Source organism: Spodoptera frugiperda, chromosome 23 (assembly GCF_023101765.2).
Source record: "Spodoptera frugiperda isolate SF20-4 chromosome 23, AGI-APGP_CSIRO_Sfru_2.0, whole genome shotgun sequence".
Classification (NCBI taxonomy): Eukaryota; Metazoa; Arthropoda; class Insecta; order Lepidoptera; family Noctuidae; genus Spodoptera; species Spodoptera frugiperda.
Window position 1 is genome coordinate 2,222,293 of NC_064234.1, and position 16,685 is coordinate 2,238,977.

The 16,685-nt window shown below is 35.4% G+C and overlaps 1 protein-coding gene across 5 annotated transcripts in view; it reads left to right on the forward strand.

The window, feature by feature from the left end:
* Positions 1-16,685, forward strand: part of LOC118266911 (protein outspread) — a 266,463-nt gene that overhangs the window by 236,760 nt on the left and 13,018 nt on the right. For 4 of the 5 annotated variants that reach the window (XM_035580548.2, XM_035580549.2, XM_035580553.2 and 1 more), the window contains exons 4-6: positions 1,205-1,393; positions 11,025-11,097; positions 11,299-11,463. In XM_035580548.2, coding sequence (XP_035436441.2) covers positions 1,205-1,393; positions 11,025-11,097; positions 11,299-11,463 — 427 coding nt within the window. The remainder of the gene's footprint in view (positions 1-1,204; positions 1,394-11,024; positions 11,098-11,298; positions 11,464-16,685) is intronic. The other variant, XM_035580551.2, reaches the window with a different exon arrangement.

Consider the following 16,685-nt stretch of genomic DNA (forward strand, 5'->3'; position numbering starts at 1 on the left):
TAATATCCATGATATCGCTTATGGACTATCATTCATAAGTTAGGTTCAGTTAGCCACAGATCTAGGCATTAGCATACCGCTAGGATAAGCACTAGGTCAGGAGATAACTACTAAATTACAGAGCTAGACTATTAACTGCAAGTCCAGGGTTCAAGTTTGTGGAGTGCAAGGTCTAAATGCTTGGTAATTGAACTAGTTTTTAAATGGATTACTAATGTAGATAGATTAAACAGATGGTTTGTTCGAAGTAATTTTAAAAGTAATGATAAAATTAATGTAGTTCGTTCTAAGTCATTTTAAAACAACCGCGTCGTGTGTCGTGGAATGCTGCTGAATATAAGCCTCTAGCATGAATTGTAACTAATCGAGTTCCCCGTCAAATAATTACTTGAGTAAACCAACAAATAACATAACAATTAATGTAGTATATTTTATGAAAGTTATAATATAAATATAATAAAGACAGTGGCGTCAGTCTCCCTAACCAACTTTAAACATCAAACAAGAAAAATAATTCAACCATCCACCTCATAATCTCAAACACCATAATTAATAAAACCCTAAGCCGCTTTAACGCTTAATTAAAATCAGAAGCGCCACATAACGACCGCTTTACAGGGTTAAGTAATCGCTGGACTCTCCATGAAATATGTTCACACAACTAAATAGACTTTAACTTATAATATTGGTCTAGAAATGTGACTTGGAGAAATGTGCACCTTCTCTGCTTATATCTCATATAAGAACGGGAGCTGTTCCCTTAATACCCCCCATTAATAACACGTCAAGTTAAAAAGTAGTTGGATTAGGATTGAGATCTTGGTCCACTGATGTCTGATTGGTGATTAGTTTTCTTACCGTTTGTGTTATCTATAGTGCTTTTTTATGTGAAGCAGTTTGTTTTAATAAGGGGCTACATTATTATAAAGAAAATGACGAACTAAAATTATATATAGGTTGATTCGTTGCTACACTCAAATCAATTCAAGAAAACTATGGACGATATTGAATTGACATAAACATTAAGGTTTATAGACAATCAATGAAGTATCGTCTCTCAAAGAAATATGAATCAGACAAAACGCTATTGTTGCGTTGAATGAACTTGTGAAGTGTGAACATTAATTACCTTTTTCAAAAAGGATTCCACACGTTTAAAGAAATTCAGAACCTGTTCTAACTCTTACCTTTCTTTCTCCCACAGCCAGATACAGTCCCTCAGGCCAGCATCGACATGACGACAGTGCTGGAGGTGAGCGAGGCAGACAGCGTGACGGGGCACTCCTACAGCCTGGCCATCACGGCTCCGGAGCGAGTGACCTTCGTGAAGGGAACCTGCCGGGAGGAGGCGCGGTGGTGGTCTGACGTCCTCAGTGTGTACCCGAGGAGTAAGGTTAGTGTCTACTGGAGAATATATGTAGTTAGATGTAAAATAATATGTGATCTCTGCTGTTGCAGTCATCCATCCTCTTAGCATTTATCTCAATTCTGAATTGTATTAGAAATTAGGAAAATAGGATTCCGAACATCAGAAGGTCCTGTTTCCTGTTTAATCTCCGCGTTCAGTTAAATGACAGCGGTTCTTGGTTGTTAAAACTGCAAAGTTTCTTAAATATTTCTTTTAAACATCAATTTTAGCAGACTTATCCACGCTAATCTAAGAACCATACCACAACACTCCTTCCGTCTTGAAAGGCATCGAATAAAGAATTACCTACACTAGGTAATCCATAATTTCGTAAACGGTTCCCTTCAATAATTTGCAGTCGGCTAACTCGATCGGCCTTTATCAAGCATAGGTCATTCTCCAATTATGTGTTTACGTACTCATACAGCGCTTGCTTAGAGTAAGCATCTGTAAAATTGCCGACTTCCTCCGTCAGGTATTAGAAGTGTGTCCAATAATGTCGGTATTCACACCTCCTTATTATTGGGAGCAAAGAAAATTAAGTGTACTGGGAAATGTATTAGGCTAGGTAAAGGCTGCTTGACATGAAGCAAAAGAAAATGCCAGGAGTCTTAAGTCCTAACAGTGGATCATGAAACTAAGTCGTTCAATTTGTATGCTTATACGTGACAAACACAAAAAATGTTTGAATAAAAATTAGCATTGTTTTCACTCAAGAATGTAATGATTCGAAGTTTTAAACATATTGCAAAGATATGTTGTCGTTCATGTGTTAAAATGGAAACCAATTATATTCCTTATACACATGTGACCTCAAGCGAAGACCCTGTTCTTTAAACTGCAGTCTCATACACATATGCTTGCAATAACACTAAATAGAATATCTTGCAAAACTAGTAGTACCTATTTCTATCACTTAAAATTCACAATTAAATTGTGTAGGATAATCGTACTAGCGTAGAAATCATGGCACAAATATGTTAATGGAGAAGCATTATTTTGAAAATACGTACCGTAGTAAATAGTAGGTATTTTTAAAATGCTTGTTATTTTTCTGGATCCTTCTCTGATGAGCACTCAGCATGGGATGCAGCATGGTGATACCAAATGGTTTTATTAATCCAAATTGTAAACAAAGAACTTAATTATACAGCTCAATTTTTGCTTACAAATTCATGCCTTAAAATATCCCCCAGTAAAGGAGGTTTACAAATAGGCAATTTTTCTGAATCTCTATTAAGCCAGTGTATACCATCCCTTACATGGAAGCAGCCGAAACAGCATGTTTCTAAACGAACAACCAATCGAGGTGTAATAAGACGTGTGCTTCCTGCAGCGAAAGCTGCGCAGGCGCAAATTGTTGGGCAAGTTATGAACCAACGCAATTTTATAGACTATGTTAATGGACCCGGCGTTTCCTACGTATAATAAGATGTTGGTATACAACCTCGATGTGGTCGATTTAATACGACACAAATTATAAAGTGCGGGTAATTTTAATTTACATTGGAATCGATTCTGTGCAGGTATTTCCTTTGTGGGAACGTTCGACTTAAAATCAATATTGATATTTTTTTTACAACGTTCATGTGTCTGGTTTATTTGTTAATTTTTTTGTCACGCCAAATTATCTTCTTGGTTTATTTTGAGGCACTTGCGCATGCGCATCTTTAAGTACAGTCAGTTGAAAATGACGATAATCAGTGAAAATTATGATAATATCGATACGATCAACACAACATGTAAATAATACTCATAATTACAAAGATTCCTCTAATTGCTTTAGCTAAATTATACAACTTTACACACCCCTCAAAAAACCAAAAACGATACCTACATTTATCCCTTCTTACATCATCCTAGCCCTACACCATACTCCCAAGCATACATCACTTACACACCACACATATCACAACTGGGTTCACGTTAGCTGACCACCAACAAAGAGGCTGACTGTACCGTGACGCGAGGCGACCAGGCGACAGGTTCCCGTCGCCCTTGGATCCAAATGATCCTGTTTCGCCGCATACCTTACAATAAGATTTAATAATGGCTGTACGTGGACTTGGTACAGCAATCTCAGCTCTGCATAGAAGACTAGTGTTTTAAAAAGGTGCCTAGGTACTGAGAATTTAATTATAGGTGTCGCTGTGTCGTTTATTAGATACGTGCGTAGTTGTGGTCTTAGTTTTTGTATGTACTGTACTTTATACTGGTTTTAACCGGATTAGTCGTGTTTTTTTTTTCCTTTGACGATTCGGGTTTTGTGTTATGTCCAGTAGAATATTTATGTTGATTCTGAAACAATAGCATTTTTCCTAATTCTTACTTTAACCAGCCTTGATGACTTGGTTCTGTAGTACCGATTTAGCTTCTCTATTTTTACTACATGTTATCTACATGACATAATATTTGTCTCCTGCAAAAACTATAAAGTAAATAAATGGCAGGAAACAGCGATATGAAACACTTTAATACTTCGATTTCCTTTAGTAAATACTTTCCCATTTATTCTCGATAGCACTCATCTCTCGATAGACGATTCGCGATAGACGCACACATATTTTTATTACTAGTTTAAGCCCACGACACGACACCAAGAAGTTTTCTAGTTCCCATAGGTATTTCACAAACTCTTCACTCTCTAAGGAATCTACATCCTTTCCTTGACTTTCTTCTTCTTGCCAGTATTTTTTTTTAAAACACTTGGATTTTCTCCTGTGTCGTGGGTGCGTTTACAAACATACAAGTTCACATACACATGACATCCAGAGCCGAAACAATATTTTGTGGATCACACAATGAGTTGCTTTGTGCGGGAATCGAACACGTTGCGCGGCAGTCGGCAACCGTGCAGTTTTTGGCTAGGCATCATTTGTCTGTTACCAGTAACGGCAGAGTTTTTATAATAGGTAATTACATTAAAATCCTTCCCTTCTTTCCGATCCACTCATCTCATTTCATACAATTAATCATATCATTACAACGGTTCATTTTGACAGTTAAATTCCCGGCAAACCATGAGTCAGTATCAGGAAATAATGAAAGCCTTGCGAAACACCATGAGACCTAATTTGATGGTATTGCATTAAAATTGCACCACACCACGCTGTTTTATTCAATGGAACGAATTCCTGAAACGCTATGACGTCATTCGGTGTTACTCTTGCAGCTTTTCCATACTTTCGAATCGAACTAATATACAGACAGATTGACGGATGCTTGTTATTCTTCTTAATAACAAATTGACATATCGTTAAGTTCATTTGTGACAATAAAATAATATAGGTTTAGGTACCCCTGCACATAATATATGAAAATGTAAAAGATTAAATTTAATTGTAGCCAAAACAAAAAAGCTAAATTTGTTTACTTTAAAATTGATTTCTTTCTGAACTGTATTAAAAAATATATGTGTCTCGTTATAGAAAAGTACAGTCTGATCATAGAAGCTCTAATAGACATTAAACTAATTCTTATACTTAATCACTCATTAGACGATTAGTGTGTGGAATTCCAAAAATAACCCCTTCTACCACGGAGCTATGCGGCGGCATCTAAAGACCCATTTAGACCAAAAGTCACAGACAATTCCTCCAATTTTCCAATTGGTTGTAATAGTCCGATCGATTCCTTTGATCTCGGTCGGTTGCAGCTGTGCGATTGGCCCAGTTTCCATCAAATGGGGCGATGTAATTAGCGCAGGATCAAGTTACTCGCTGCGCCCGCGCATGGTTTGTGACTCATTCTCTGTTGATTGTGAGTTCAGGAGAAACTTGTGTTCTAATTCAGGAAATGGGTCACCTTTTATGATTTGTTTAGTCGGATTTATGTGTTTGGTTTATACAGGGTGGTTGAAATTTGAAATTCATTATATTTTTTGTGATAGATCGGTACCATTTGGTTTATTTGCTTATTCAGTCTGTGGAAAAACAGACGATTTATCGTCTTTCGAATATTTTCTGTAAAAAACGTTTTTAGAATATCCAAAAAAGGATATTAAGTAATTAACTTAAAGGATATTTTTAATGCATTAATTGGCGTAAAATAAATCCTCAATATTTATTAATATTAACTTAGACTTAGGTACAATTATTTCCAATTTTAAACGAATTAATATCAATTATTTGTATGCAGACAAGGATAATAATTATAAAATAAAAACCAAAATCGAGATGAATTTACCGAAATAATAACTTAATTTCCCTTGTTTTTACATGGTTACCAATTAAAACTTGCGTAAAAAATATAGGATACTTCGTATTTGATCAATCATTTACAGTTTTTTAAATAAACTAATAATATCTGAGAAAAGCGAACAACAGGACTAATCATAGTTCCATATTTAAACGCAATTTCTTTAAAAAATATAATTTATTACATTCCATTCAACAAAAAAAAAATCAACCTCACACTTCAACAAAAAAAGAATTAAAATTACAAAACGGCATCCATAAAAAGGTTTCCATTGAAACATGAAATTCAATTCCTATCATAACTCCTTGCTATAAACCTGTTGCAATTAACTTAATACTTTTTACCGACATACGGAAGAGTCATAGTAATACGATGGTGGTACTGGCCATATGTGGATAGCGCAATGATAGAAGTGGCCAATAATTGACCAGTCGGACCAGAGACGGTATCTTCAAGAATACGGAAATAAAATAAAATTTAAAACCTTACTATTATGGGGATATGTGTGATTTGGTTTGTGCAGTCTTGACATGCAGCGTTTTTCTATCATAATAGGGTAGATGACTAATTTTTATTTTGATGTCTGTCTTGTAGATTATTTTAAAATATTAGACACGTATGTTTTATTTTCTTACAGAAACAAATACTTTCGAAAGATATATCGATTTGAAATATCGCGTAATTTCACTTCTAGGTACGTTTTTAAACATAGAAATGACGTATTTGCTACCACTTTCATTTGTTGTTTAAACTTTAATTCGTTTTATCTAAGTATATGACAACAAGCGACGAGTATTTTGGATATCCCTGACTAACCCTTCGGAGAATTACAAGTATAATGTTATCTTATGACTTATATCATAATAATGCTTTATACACAACAAAAATCCTTGACAAACAATATAAACAGATAGAACATAAAAATACCACATAACTTGTAATTCTAACTAATACATGGTCTATGTAATTTGTATGGGTTATCCCATGGCGATGTATGGCGTGTCAAATCGATCATGTATTGGTGGTACGCCATAATTAACATCCGGCGGTAACGACCAACTTCAACCCATCAACAATGGGTAGTGGTCAGAGAATATTCGATACAGTTCGAGTTTATATCGATGTGTGTTCATATGGTTATCTAGTGTTATCTGCCGTATACACAAACTTCACTGTAGCGTAAGTGTTGTGGCTCTCGTTACGATACCAATGTTGTTAAGTTTTACAAATACATCATCACAGGAATTGCTTATAATCTGGTGTTGAGTTTAGTATTAGATCTACTGTATTTAAAAATAACTACTACGTTTAGTCTACCATTGGCGTAGGCACCACATATATAGCTTAAGTTTAGTCCGAGGTTATTTCCGAACCGATATGACATTCAAACCTTGAAGAAAAGGGTGTATTGCTTTTTTAAAGGCCAGCAACGCATCTGTGCTTGCTTACCATCAGGTGTCCCGGCTGCTCGTTTGGCCTATTGATATTCCATAAAAAAGGTCTAGTTATTGTTACACCAATGAGGTACGCTATCTTACTTGAAAAATCAGAGTGAGAGAATCATAGTGTTTGAGAATACGGCCATAAAAGAACTTCATACATGTATGAAGCAATGTGATTCTAGAAATTAAGATAATTGGTTGGTTGTAAAGGTATAAAAATGTTCATGTTATGCCGTTTATGGGAACATCTGATACAATTAAATGGGCCCATGGTAATCTGTAACAAGTCGGAGATGGTAATTAATTGAAACCTTCCTCTCGATTGGACAAAGCAAACCTCTGAAGAAATAATATGATTTCAAGCCTTCTGGTTATGATAGAATAGGATAAATTTGTCGCCGATTCTAGTCTTCCTTCTAATAGTGTTAAAGACGACTCAAGAACTAAGCATTTGGCTGAGACCAATCAGATACATTCTAGCTGAAGTAAGTCAAACTATCCGCCAAGCGTAGATATTATAACAAACTCTCTTTACGCTTGACAAAACTGACAGACAGACTGACGGATAATCCAATTTGACGTTTCCTAAGTGCCTAATTAATTAAGGATTTATTGAAATTATGACTTTGAATTTATGTAAAGGAAATCTATTATCTAGCCACTATTGATTGTTGCAGGGTATATCACCCCTTTATAAAACCCAAAAATATGTGAGTTGTAAATAACCTAACCAATTACTATCTACGTATAGGTACCAACATATAACAATACATAATATCAAGAGCAGGTCATTGACCGGCGCCGTATCGCGTCTAGTTACAAATGCGATGTTATGATACGGTTGGATTAACATGGATAAGCCGATACAATCTCTACGTATGCAGTTTTGGTTTTTACGTACGTTTATCAAATAAGAATTGAATTATGTTTAGGAATGTAGATTAGCTTTTGATTACAGATTTAAAAAAACCATTATAGAAATCAAATATTTGAATAAAAGCAACTTATTAACCGTTTTGGAATTCTAACTGTCTGTATACAATCATTCACTAAAATTAATTGAGTCGTTTGTAATACATAATTTTTAGGTATTTCAGAAAGCAACCCATAGACCGACCAATAGTTTTGTCTCTAGCTTTTAGGATGTCCCAAAGAAATGTCCACGATTCTCTCATCGCATTTTATAACAGTGACGATAGACTGACGCAGCGATCTTGTATGGTCATCGCCACATACGTAACTATTATTATTTTATTACAGATCGTATTTAAATATAATACCACATCACCACGCATAGAATTAATAATTACTAGGTCGAGATACCATAAACGTTAAAAAGGAGGCGCTATGCCTTTATAAATGGCTGGAAATAATTTTAATTTTCGAATTAAGAACATGAATGACACATTCATTCGTTCGTAAATAAAAAAATCAAGCTGTCAATTGTGGCGGGAATCGGAATAAAGATTTTATCTGTGGTGTAAAATTAAATGCATTTATTGGTATATTGGTAAGATGTTTTCAAGTTGTGTGATTAATTGCTTCCTTAATTAGTGTATAACAGTTAATTATGTTACGTATACCGATAAGCTGCACTGCGCTCCTGATATCCGCTCCCACGTCTTATCACGACTCCTCATAAAATCTGACTGGTTCAATGACCTTTAAGGTTGGTTACAGAATACCGGATTTTGGTAATTATTTTATTGTATACGTACGTACTATTTGTATAGATAAATTATAATATAAGTATGTTTATTTTGTTTCATAATTATTTCTGTCAGTCACCATTTCCTATAATAATTACCATTGCTTTGTACAAAAAATTGTAGAACGTAAATCAGACTGGACTCTTATTACCATATCTATCAAAGTTAGCTTAAATCTTTGCTATGTTCGATACCTATTACTCAGTAGTGTAGTTGTATTTATTAACTGTTTAAACTAGGCTGAAGATTAGTTTTTCCAATCTATACTTTTGTCCCTTACCACCAACATTATTTAAATCCATAGATCAATCTAAAAGTCTTAATATTGATATTATAATTTCATTCACTGCGACTGCAGTCGCAAGTATGCCGCGAGCCTTAATCGAGATTTCAACGCGCTAACGGGGCAAGCGGCGCCGGCGCACCAATTTTATTATTGTTTTATATTTCAAACAATTAATTTTATATTTCTCTATTGAGATGATTCATACGTTTTTTGCGATCATAAATTATTTTAGACGTTTTGTTTTTTTGTGGTCTAAGTCTAGAGTCTGAGTCTAGATATTTGCTGTTGTTTTTCTTTCTTTTGCTAAAACGTGCAGTCTGTGTGCAGCTGTAAAATGTAGACAGATGATTTTAATTGCGTTTGTAATTATAACTGATCTCTTTGATATACCGACTGACTTAATATTGATTCTTCGACGTAATTTATATGACATTTTGACTTACATAACGGACTGAATTAAACATATATAACAAGTCTTTCTTAAACAGAAAATTAAGAATGTCGGGTGCTTTTCGAAACCACAAGGTCCTATGACAGTCCCTTAATACGGTAGTTTCCAACTCCTCAAATTAAATACATACTTCGAAATGTTAAAAACAATACTTTTCTGTACCATAATTCCAAGTACCTAAACTCATAAACTTTCATATCAAAGCAAAAAGCTCCATTAAAAACAGCGTCCTCACTCTACCAACACAAACATAAGCAACAGTAACAAAATTTCACCAGCGACTGCCAATTGTCGTATGTTCGCAATTGTGATAAATCCATTACGAGTGTGTCCAGTCCAAGTAATTTGCCAATTAATCCATTGAGACCGATTAACACCGTCAAAAGACGAATATCGCTCGAAGCGACATCTGTGATAAATCTTTGTACTTAAAGAGAAGAATTATTGCCATTGTCTTTGTCTTACTTGAAGCTAAGAAAGAGTATTATTGGCTGTTGAAATTGTTAGTAAGAGTGATTGACTTTCTTTCTTTCTTTATTGTGTTATCTAAAACATTTGTTTGTCCAAATGAATTGTCATTTCATTCTAGGTTGGTTTATGTAGATGTTTCGTAGCTAAAAAGCCTTTTTAAATGCAAACGCTTGCTTTTACGAAATAAACTAATTGTTGATCTAAATGATGGAAAATTTGCGAGGAATTAATAATAACGATGCACGTCGATGAGTAGAAGAAAAACAAATGAGTGTGATAGAATCACCTCTCGTCTAGTTATTGTTCGTTGGTAAAGATAGCTTAATGATTCCATCTGCTATCTTTCTTTTAGTTTACTAACATAGCAATAATACTTATAATTAAGTCTTATAGTCTTGACTTTGACTTTGACTTATAATTAAGTCTTATAGTAAATTTTCTATAATTTCGATCTTTTCTACCGCCTCTTAGATATAACAATAAAAGTAAAACACAAACATAACATTGAATGGACTCTAAATAGTAAATTACAAACAACTATTATTCTTAACCTACTTAACAACAACCAACTACCGAGTGTCGCATAAAACAATTTGCGTTCAAACAGTTCGAATAGTTCAGTTCTATTTCAACCAGTTTGTTAGGCATCTGCTTTCGAACAATTAAACGATAGCCATCGACAACGGCACTGTTTTCACATACCACTACCACAGTACCACCACAAGGATGGGTGGGGTCAGGGAAACTACACCAAGTACGCCGATAGAGATGTCGATTAGAAATCTTTAACTAATTGGTCGATGCGGTCTTGTTAGGAAGTCGCCAATTGAGGACTCGTTCGTGAAACGGGCAACTGTTGGGAGGAGGATTTTTGCGATCTAATGAGGATGCTACCGACGTTTGAATTCTTGGGTTTAGGGTGTAATTGGATGGTTTATGGAGTAATGAGTCATGTTACTTGCGAATGTGGATGGTATGGTTCTAGATTTATATATCGAGAAAATATATTATCTTGTGACTTTCGAACTATTAATAAAAGGTTCCTTTCTATTGTTCACAGGGCCGACATAAGAGAAACGCGACGTTCCCTGGGGGACAAACAGCGAGTCTGTTGCAGTCATCAACAACAAGAAGTAAGCACTATTTGAATTGTTATTTGAACCTTCCTTGCACCACACGTTTGTTAAACGCACTATTTTATTAACAATGTCAATAAGTTTAGATTTCTATTCTATATTTAGTCTTAACACATAGCACAGTGACTATTTTTCAAAGAGGTGGGGCATGTATAGAACCCACTTCTGTTCCTACAATGTCTCTCCCTTCAACTTCAGAGTACTCAGCGGATGCATCAACTCTCCGCGATGTAGCAGACGGCTGTCAGGCCAGCAGGCCCAGGTACTGCTCTGGTGGTACCACCACCTGGCCTGGCCCCAGGGTACAGCCACCACAGCCAGAGATCCCAAGCCTAGCGGCCCCTACACCCATCGACACCAAAGGTTAGTCAGCTACAAAATTATTGCAACACTCCGGCAAAATTTTGGGTGATGGGGCATTACTGTTTCTGATTGGAAGCAGATGCGTTGATGTTCTTATTTGAAACCTATTTAAGTACACAAGTGTAAAAATGTTTCGGTATGTTGGAAATCTTGGAACAAAATAAAATATACGGATTGTAATTAACATAGGGTTTGAGAAACCGTGTTTTTGTATTGTGTCTATTCCTGAGTCCACGACCACAACGACATTTTCTAGATAGATAAACAAACATTTCTTTACCAAAACATTGCCCCACGAGTCACAATCCGCTAACAACAGACACTCCCTCTAAAAGCCAAATAAACAAACGATAGCACTCCCAAAATGGCCACTATCTCCCCCCATTACGGGACCATCTATTGTGGCCGTTATCTGGCACTAAATACCGAAAGGCGAGCAGGTGCGTCTGTCTACCAGAGTCGGCCAGCACCGGCCAGCACCGGCCAGACTTCGAGCCATAAATCTCAGGCGGCGGGCGACGACGCGTTAGACCTAATTAAACGCTGTAAGATGGAGGAGATGGTGTAAGCTTTTAGAGCTGGTGCAAGTTATAAGCACCATGGCGGGATATTGGAATATTGATGGTAATTAGATGTAGTGATTTATGAGAACTGATTTAAAGTAACTTTATTACTCGTATTTTAAGGTTACAATCTGAAAATTAATATCTTTCTCAGGCTGATTATACTAGTATTCTTTGTCTTTTTCTTTCAGTCATCCGAATCCAAGTATTTACACTTTTCACGCAATGCACTTTTTTGTTGATTGTCCTATACTCTTCCTTTTGCACTGTTATGTCCATAAGCCTTACTTGCTACAGTTTCTAGAAAAGACAGTAGGATAGGTCCTCTAAGCTTCTCTCCTGCTCCACAGCACAATTTGACGATGATTCACACCAGCCTCCGGAACGAGGGCTTCGCGTCAATTAAATTTAGCACCGTTACTATAAATATAGTGGAAGCCCAGCCCAGCCTGCCTGTCGCACCCGCCACGTTACTTAGTAAAACGATGTCAATGGCTTCAACTACTAAGTTTCATTAACTGAGAAACAAAGTTATCGACCCGTTTGACAATGATGTATGCCGTTTAATATCACCTTCTCGAAAGTGGTCTTCTACCACCTTGCCCATTTCACTGGTTTAGTGAACCTTTTAACACATAGGAAGGACTTGATGTTAAAGATGCCTTTCAATGTATCTTTCGCGGGACACCTCACAAATGTTTTCATTAAATCTGTAGTTTCGTTTATTGAATTGATTTAGAAGAAAATAAAGGATTTTTAATGCCAATTCTAAATCATTATTCTGATTAAAGCAGTGTGCCTTTAGTTTCAACGTCTGTTCTAAAATTCAAAACATATAGAGTTCATTAACGTCAATTTCGTGGAAGACCATCAATTGCACAGACCAGTTATTTGTGTCAAATATAACATTAAACAAGATCTGATTACGACCTATAAATTCAGTATTCGCAGAATGAGTTAACGACCTCATGAAAATCGGGACACGTCGCGAATTCGGGCCACGGTATGCCACATACAATTACGATTTTATTAATGTCATCTGTAACCAATGAAAACCAATTTATTTGTTCTAACCGACGCCGAATCCTTGGCATATTCCGAAGAAATAAATTAAATGTCGTAACTATGTACAAAAGTTAATTAATACGTCTATGTACCCTGCCTACCTTGTAAACAATTGCAATCTTAATGATAATATATCATAACTAGAAACAAATAAACAGTGTACACTAGAAGCAAGGACGGTATATCAAAATTAATTCAGAAAATCTACATTATACAACTTCATTTTTAATGGGTTTTATGGCCAATAAGTTTAATTTTGCATGACTAACAGTTGGCACTAATGTGATGTGCACTTTACTTTTTCCGATTGAAAGAAATTCACTTTAATCTTCGTAAAGTACACTCAAATAAATAAATGGAATATCCTCTCAGCTACTTAACCAAGTACTCAAATTCTAGTGCAGTATGAAGTGGGCACTCTGCCTCTCTCTCGATGGTTGCAATCCCCGCCCATATTTATGTGTGCTGCGCCTACGCAGCGGTGCGTGCGTTTGCGCAGATCCTAATTACTGATCTAACGGCGGTCAAGCGCGCCCTCTAATTACAGATTGTGATAATGTTATTTAGAAACTCCATCGTGCCATAATGTGTTGGTGTTTTCATCGTATTCCCAGTATCTGCACTACATTGCGTTGTATCTTTGTAATTTATATTAATTGCTTTACATTTTCGTGTCTTAGGAAGCAATGTACGATGTACAATGTATTGGATCGTTATCTTAAAGAGTTACGTTCGATTAACGGTAATCGCTTGTATTTTATTATGTACTGAAAAACCCTTAGGATCTTTCCTCAACAATTACAAAATGTAGAACCAAAATGTTATTCCTGGTCGAGTTATGTGTAATTGGTTTTTAAAACACATCCAAAAGACACTAGACACTGCACTTACCGCCATACTCAGAGTTTTTTAATGGCTACTTAACCCAGTCCTTAGCAATTGTTTTCTATACAAAATCGTTACTAAGGAATACTTTAAGTATTCATTAAATCTCTCTGAGTGTGGTAATTAAACAAATATCTTGAAATAAACATAATTAGTACCTCTTAGAGATAATAGAAGCACTTGAACACTTCATAATACATACTTACTTACATAACTAAGGTAGTAAATGTCAATTTGAAATGACTTAAGGGGTCAACAAGGTTGTATGGGAAGCCATTCTGCCACTAGATGCACTATTACAACGCAATATGTCTACGGTAGCCTCTAGCGATACTCAGTAACAATTTTAACCAAATATTACGTATTAAGAACCGTGTTGTTTCCTAAATAAGAGGTTTCTAAACAAATTGCTGTATACATGTTTAATAAAGCCCATAATTGCATAAACGTGCGTTTTGATTGTTTAAATGTTATTGCCATAAATTTATGTTGCTTGTCTATGAAAACCTCCTATGTGAACTTCTGAACCCTACATAAGCTCTTTCTAAGCGTTGGGTAAAAAACTAGTAAGATTTGAATTTTTCAAATTCTCAGTAAATAGTAAGTTAGCAAGGAGCCTGAAATTGGAGTTAGTGTTTGTTTAATATTATGATAATCGAATGTTTCCTGTGAGTACGTGGAATTCAAAATCTTTTGCCACAAATGTCTATCTTCTATTAGGACACAATAAGGAGAAATAAAAGGAAATTGTAATGTCAGCCCTATAAAAAAGTTAAAATATTGTAATGATGAAAAATGCGTGTTCTGTTGTAGACAGGTATTTAGGAAGAGTGCGGTTGTTTCACTTTCGTTGCGATGTGCGCCGGAGCGTGGCGACAGAATGTAGGTCCCGCTGCTTGCGCACACGCAGCTAAACCAAACGTTTTCGTACAACTACGAATTTTACTGCAGTTTAGTGGCTATGTACGATTTTAAGTTACTTTAGAGAATTATATAAGTTTCTTGAAAAAGAAAATCGAAAAATTGCGTTCATGTTATGAACAAGGGAATTCTGACTTTTCGATAATCAGTCCTTGCTTTTACGACCGATTTATTATTTCCTTAATAATTGTGGTTATTTAAAAACACAAATCGAATATAAATTGTTTTCATTACACATCCTTATCTAAATTCAATGTTAAGCAAAAATAGTCCTTAGCAAGCATGCAATTAGAAGCTCATCTAGTACAAACAGATTCCTTACGCTGCTATAATTATATGCCTACTAGACACATAGTTACCTAGGTATTTACCTAGCCTTAGGCAGCAATCTATGTGGAGTAGGCATCTTGTCTCGTCTATGTATATTTGTGGGTTTTATTTACATAATATCATTTACATAGTATCTTAACTTATAATAACTATCGAGAGACTTGCTAAATTAACCTTTACATGTCATAAGTATCTAAACTTATAATAACTATCCTGAGTCATAAAAATAAATGTTTACTCTCGTAAATATACTGAGAAAGGTCTACTAGTTTCGAGTCACTGAGGGACTCTTCCTTATGAACAGCGTGTCTTGTGGTTAGTGCTTGTGTTGCGCGTCCATCGCACCCTCTGCCGGCAAACAGTATAAATTTGGATAAAAATCAGCTCAGAAAGACTGTAATCTAGAATTGTGCATTAGTTACTTTTTATTCCAGAGAAAAATGAATAGATTGATTTAACACCAAGGCAGCCTATATAACAAATACCAAAATTTTATGTTTGTTTTAATATTGAAAATTACTGTTTTTGTTATGATGAATTTTGTCTTCATAATAGGACATATTTTGGACAGCTCTGTCTTCTCTCCTTTCTTACTTACATTACATAAAAGTTACAAACATGTGACCATTACTTACTTAGTAACAAAAACCAAGTTCATTATTAAAATAAATCATTTAAAATACTATAACGCTATCTCTAGATCGCGGTATGAGCATATCTCACAAAAAACATCGGTTATTCCATACATCTGAGAAAGCTGCCTGTCAGTATCATATGTATGAGTAAATGGCTAAGAGGTTAACGACCTCAGCTAATGGATTTTCTGGCTCCTATACTTTTTGCGGAGTCTTTTAGCCAGGCTTTAATAATGGTCCAATGAGTACTATGCAGGTATATAGACATCATTAGTGTTGTTCTCTATTTTGCAAATTGGTAATGATAATCCTGGTCTTTCTTTGAAAGCGTGGGTACATAGAGAACACTTATTTTTCATCAATTGTGCCATAATGGAAATAATTTGAGTACTATTAGGGATCTCAATCGTCTAATTGGGGAACCTAATGTAGTTAGGATTTTCAACCGCCAAACTTATTATTTGTAATTACTTAAAATTCTCAATGTCCATTTTGTCCCACAGTCAGTCAGTCCCAAATCTTTATTTCACACCTCGACAGTGATAGTAAGTAGTTACCATGGTCTATAAACGCTTACAACACTTAGGACTTTACATGGGCCTCCCTGACCCTTAAAAAACCTATTTATTACACAAATCAGTCACTTTTCCACCATCTTAACCTCAACCAATGAGAAAGCATGAATAAAAGTACATAATATAATATCACTTGACACATAAAAATGCAAGTCACAGACTTACGATTAAATATAATTAACAGCTGACATAAGATATATAAGTGTTAATTGTTTAATACCGACGATGCGACTAATTAATATTATATG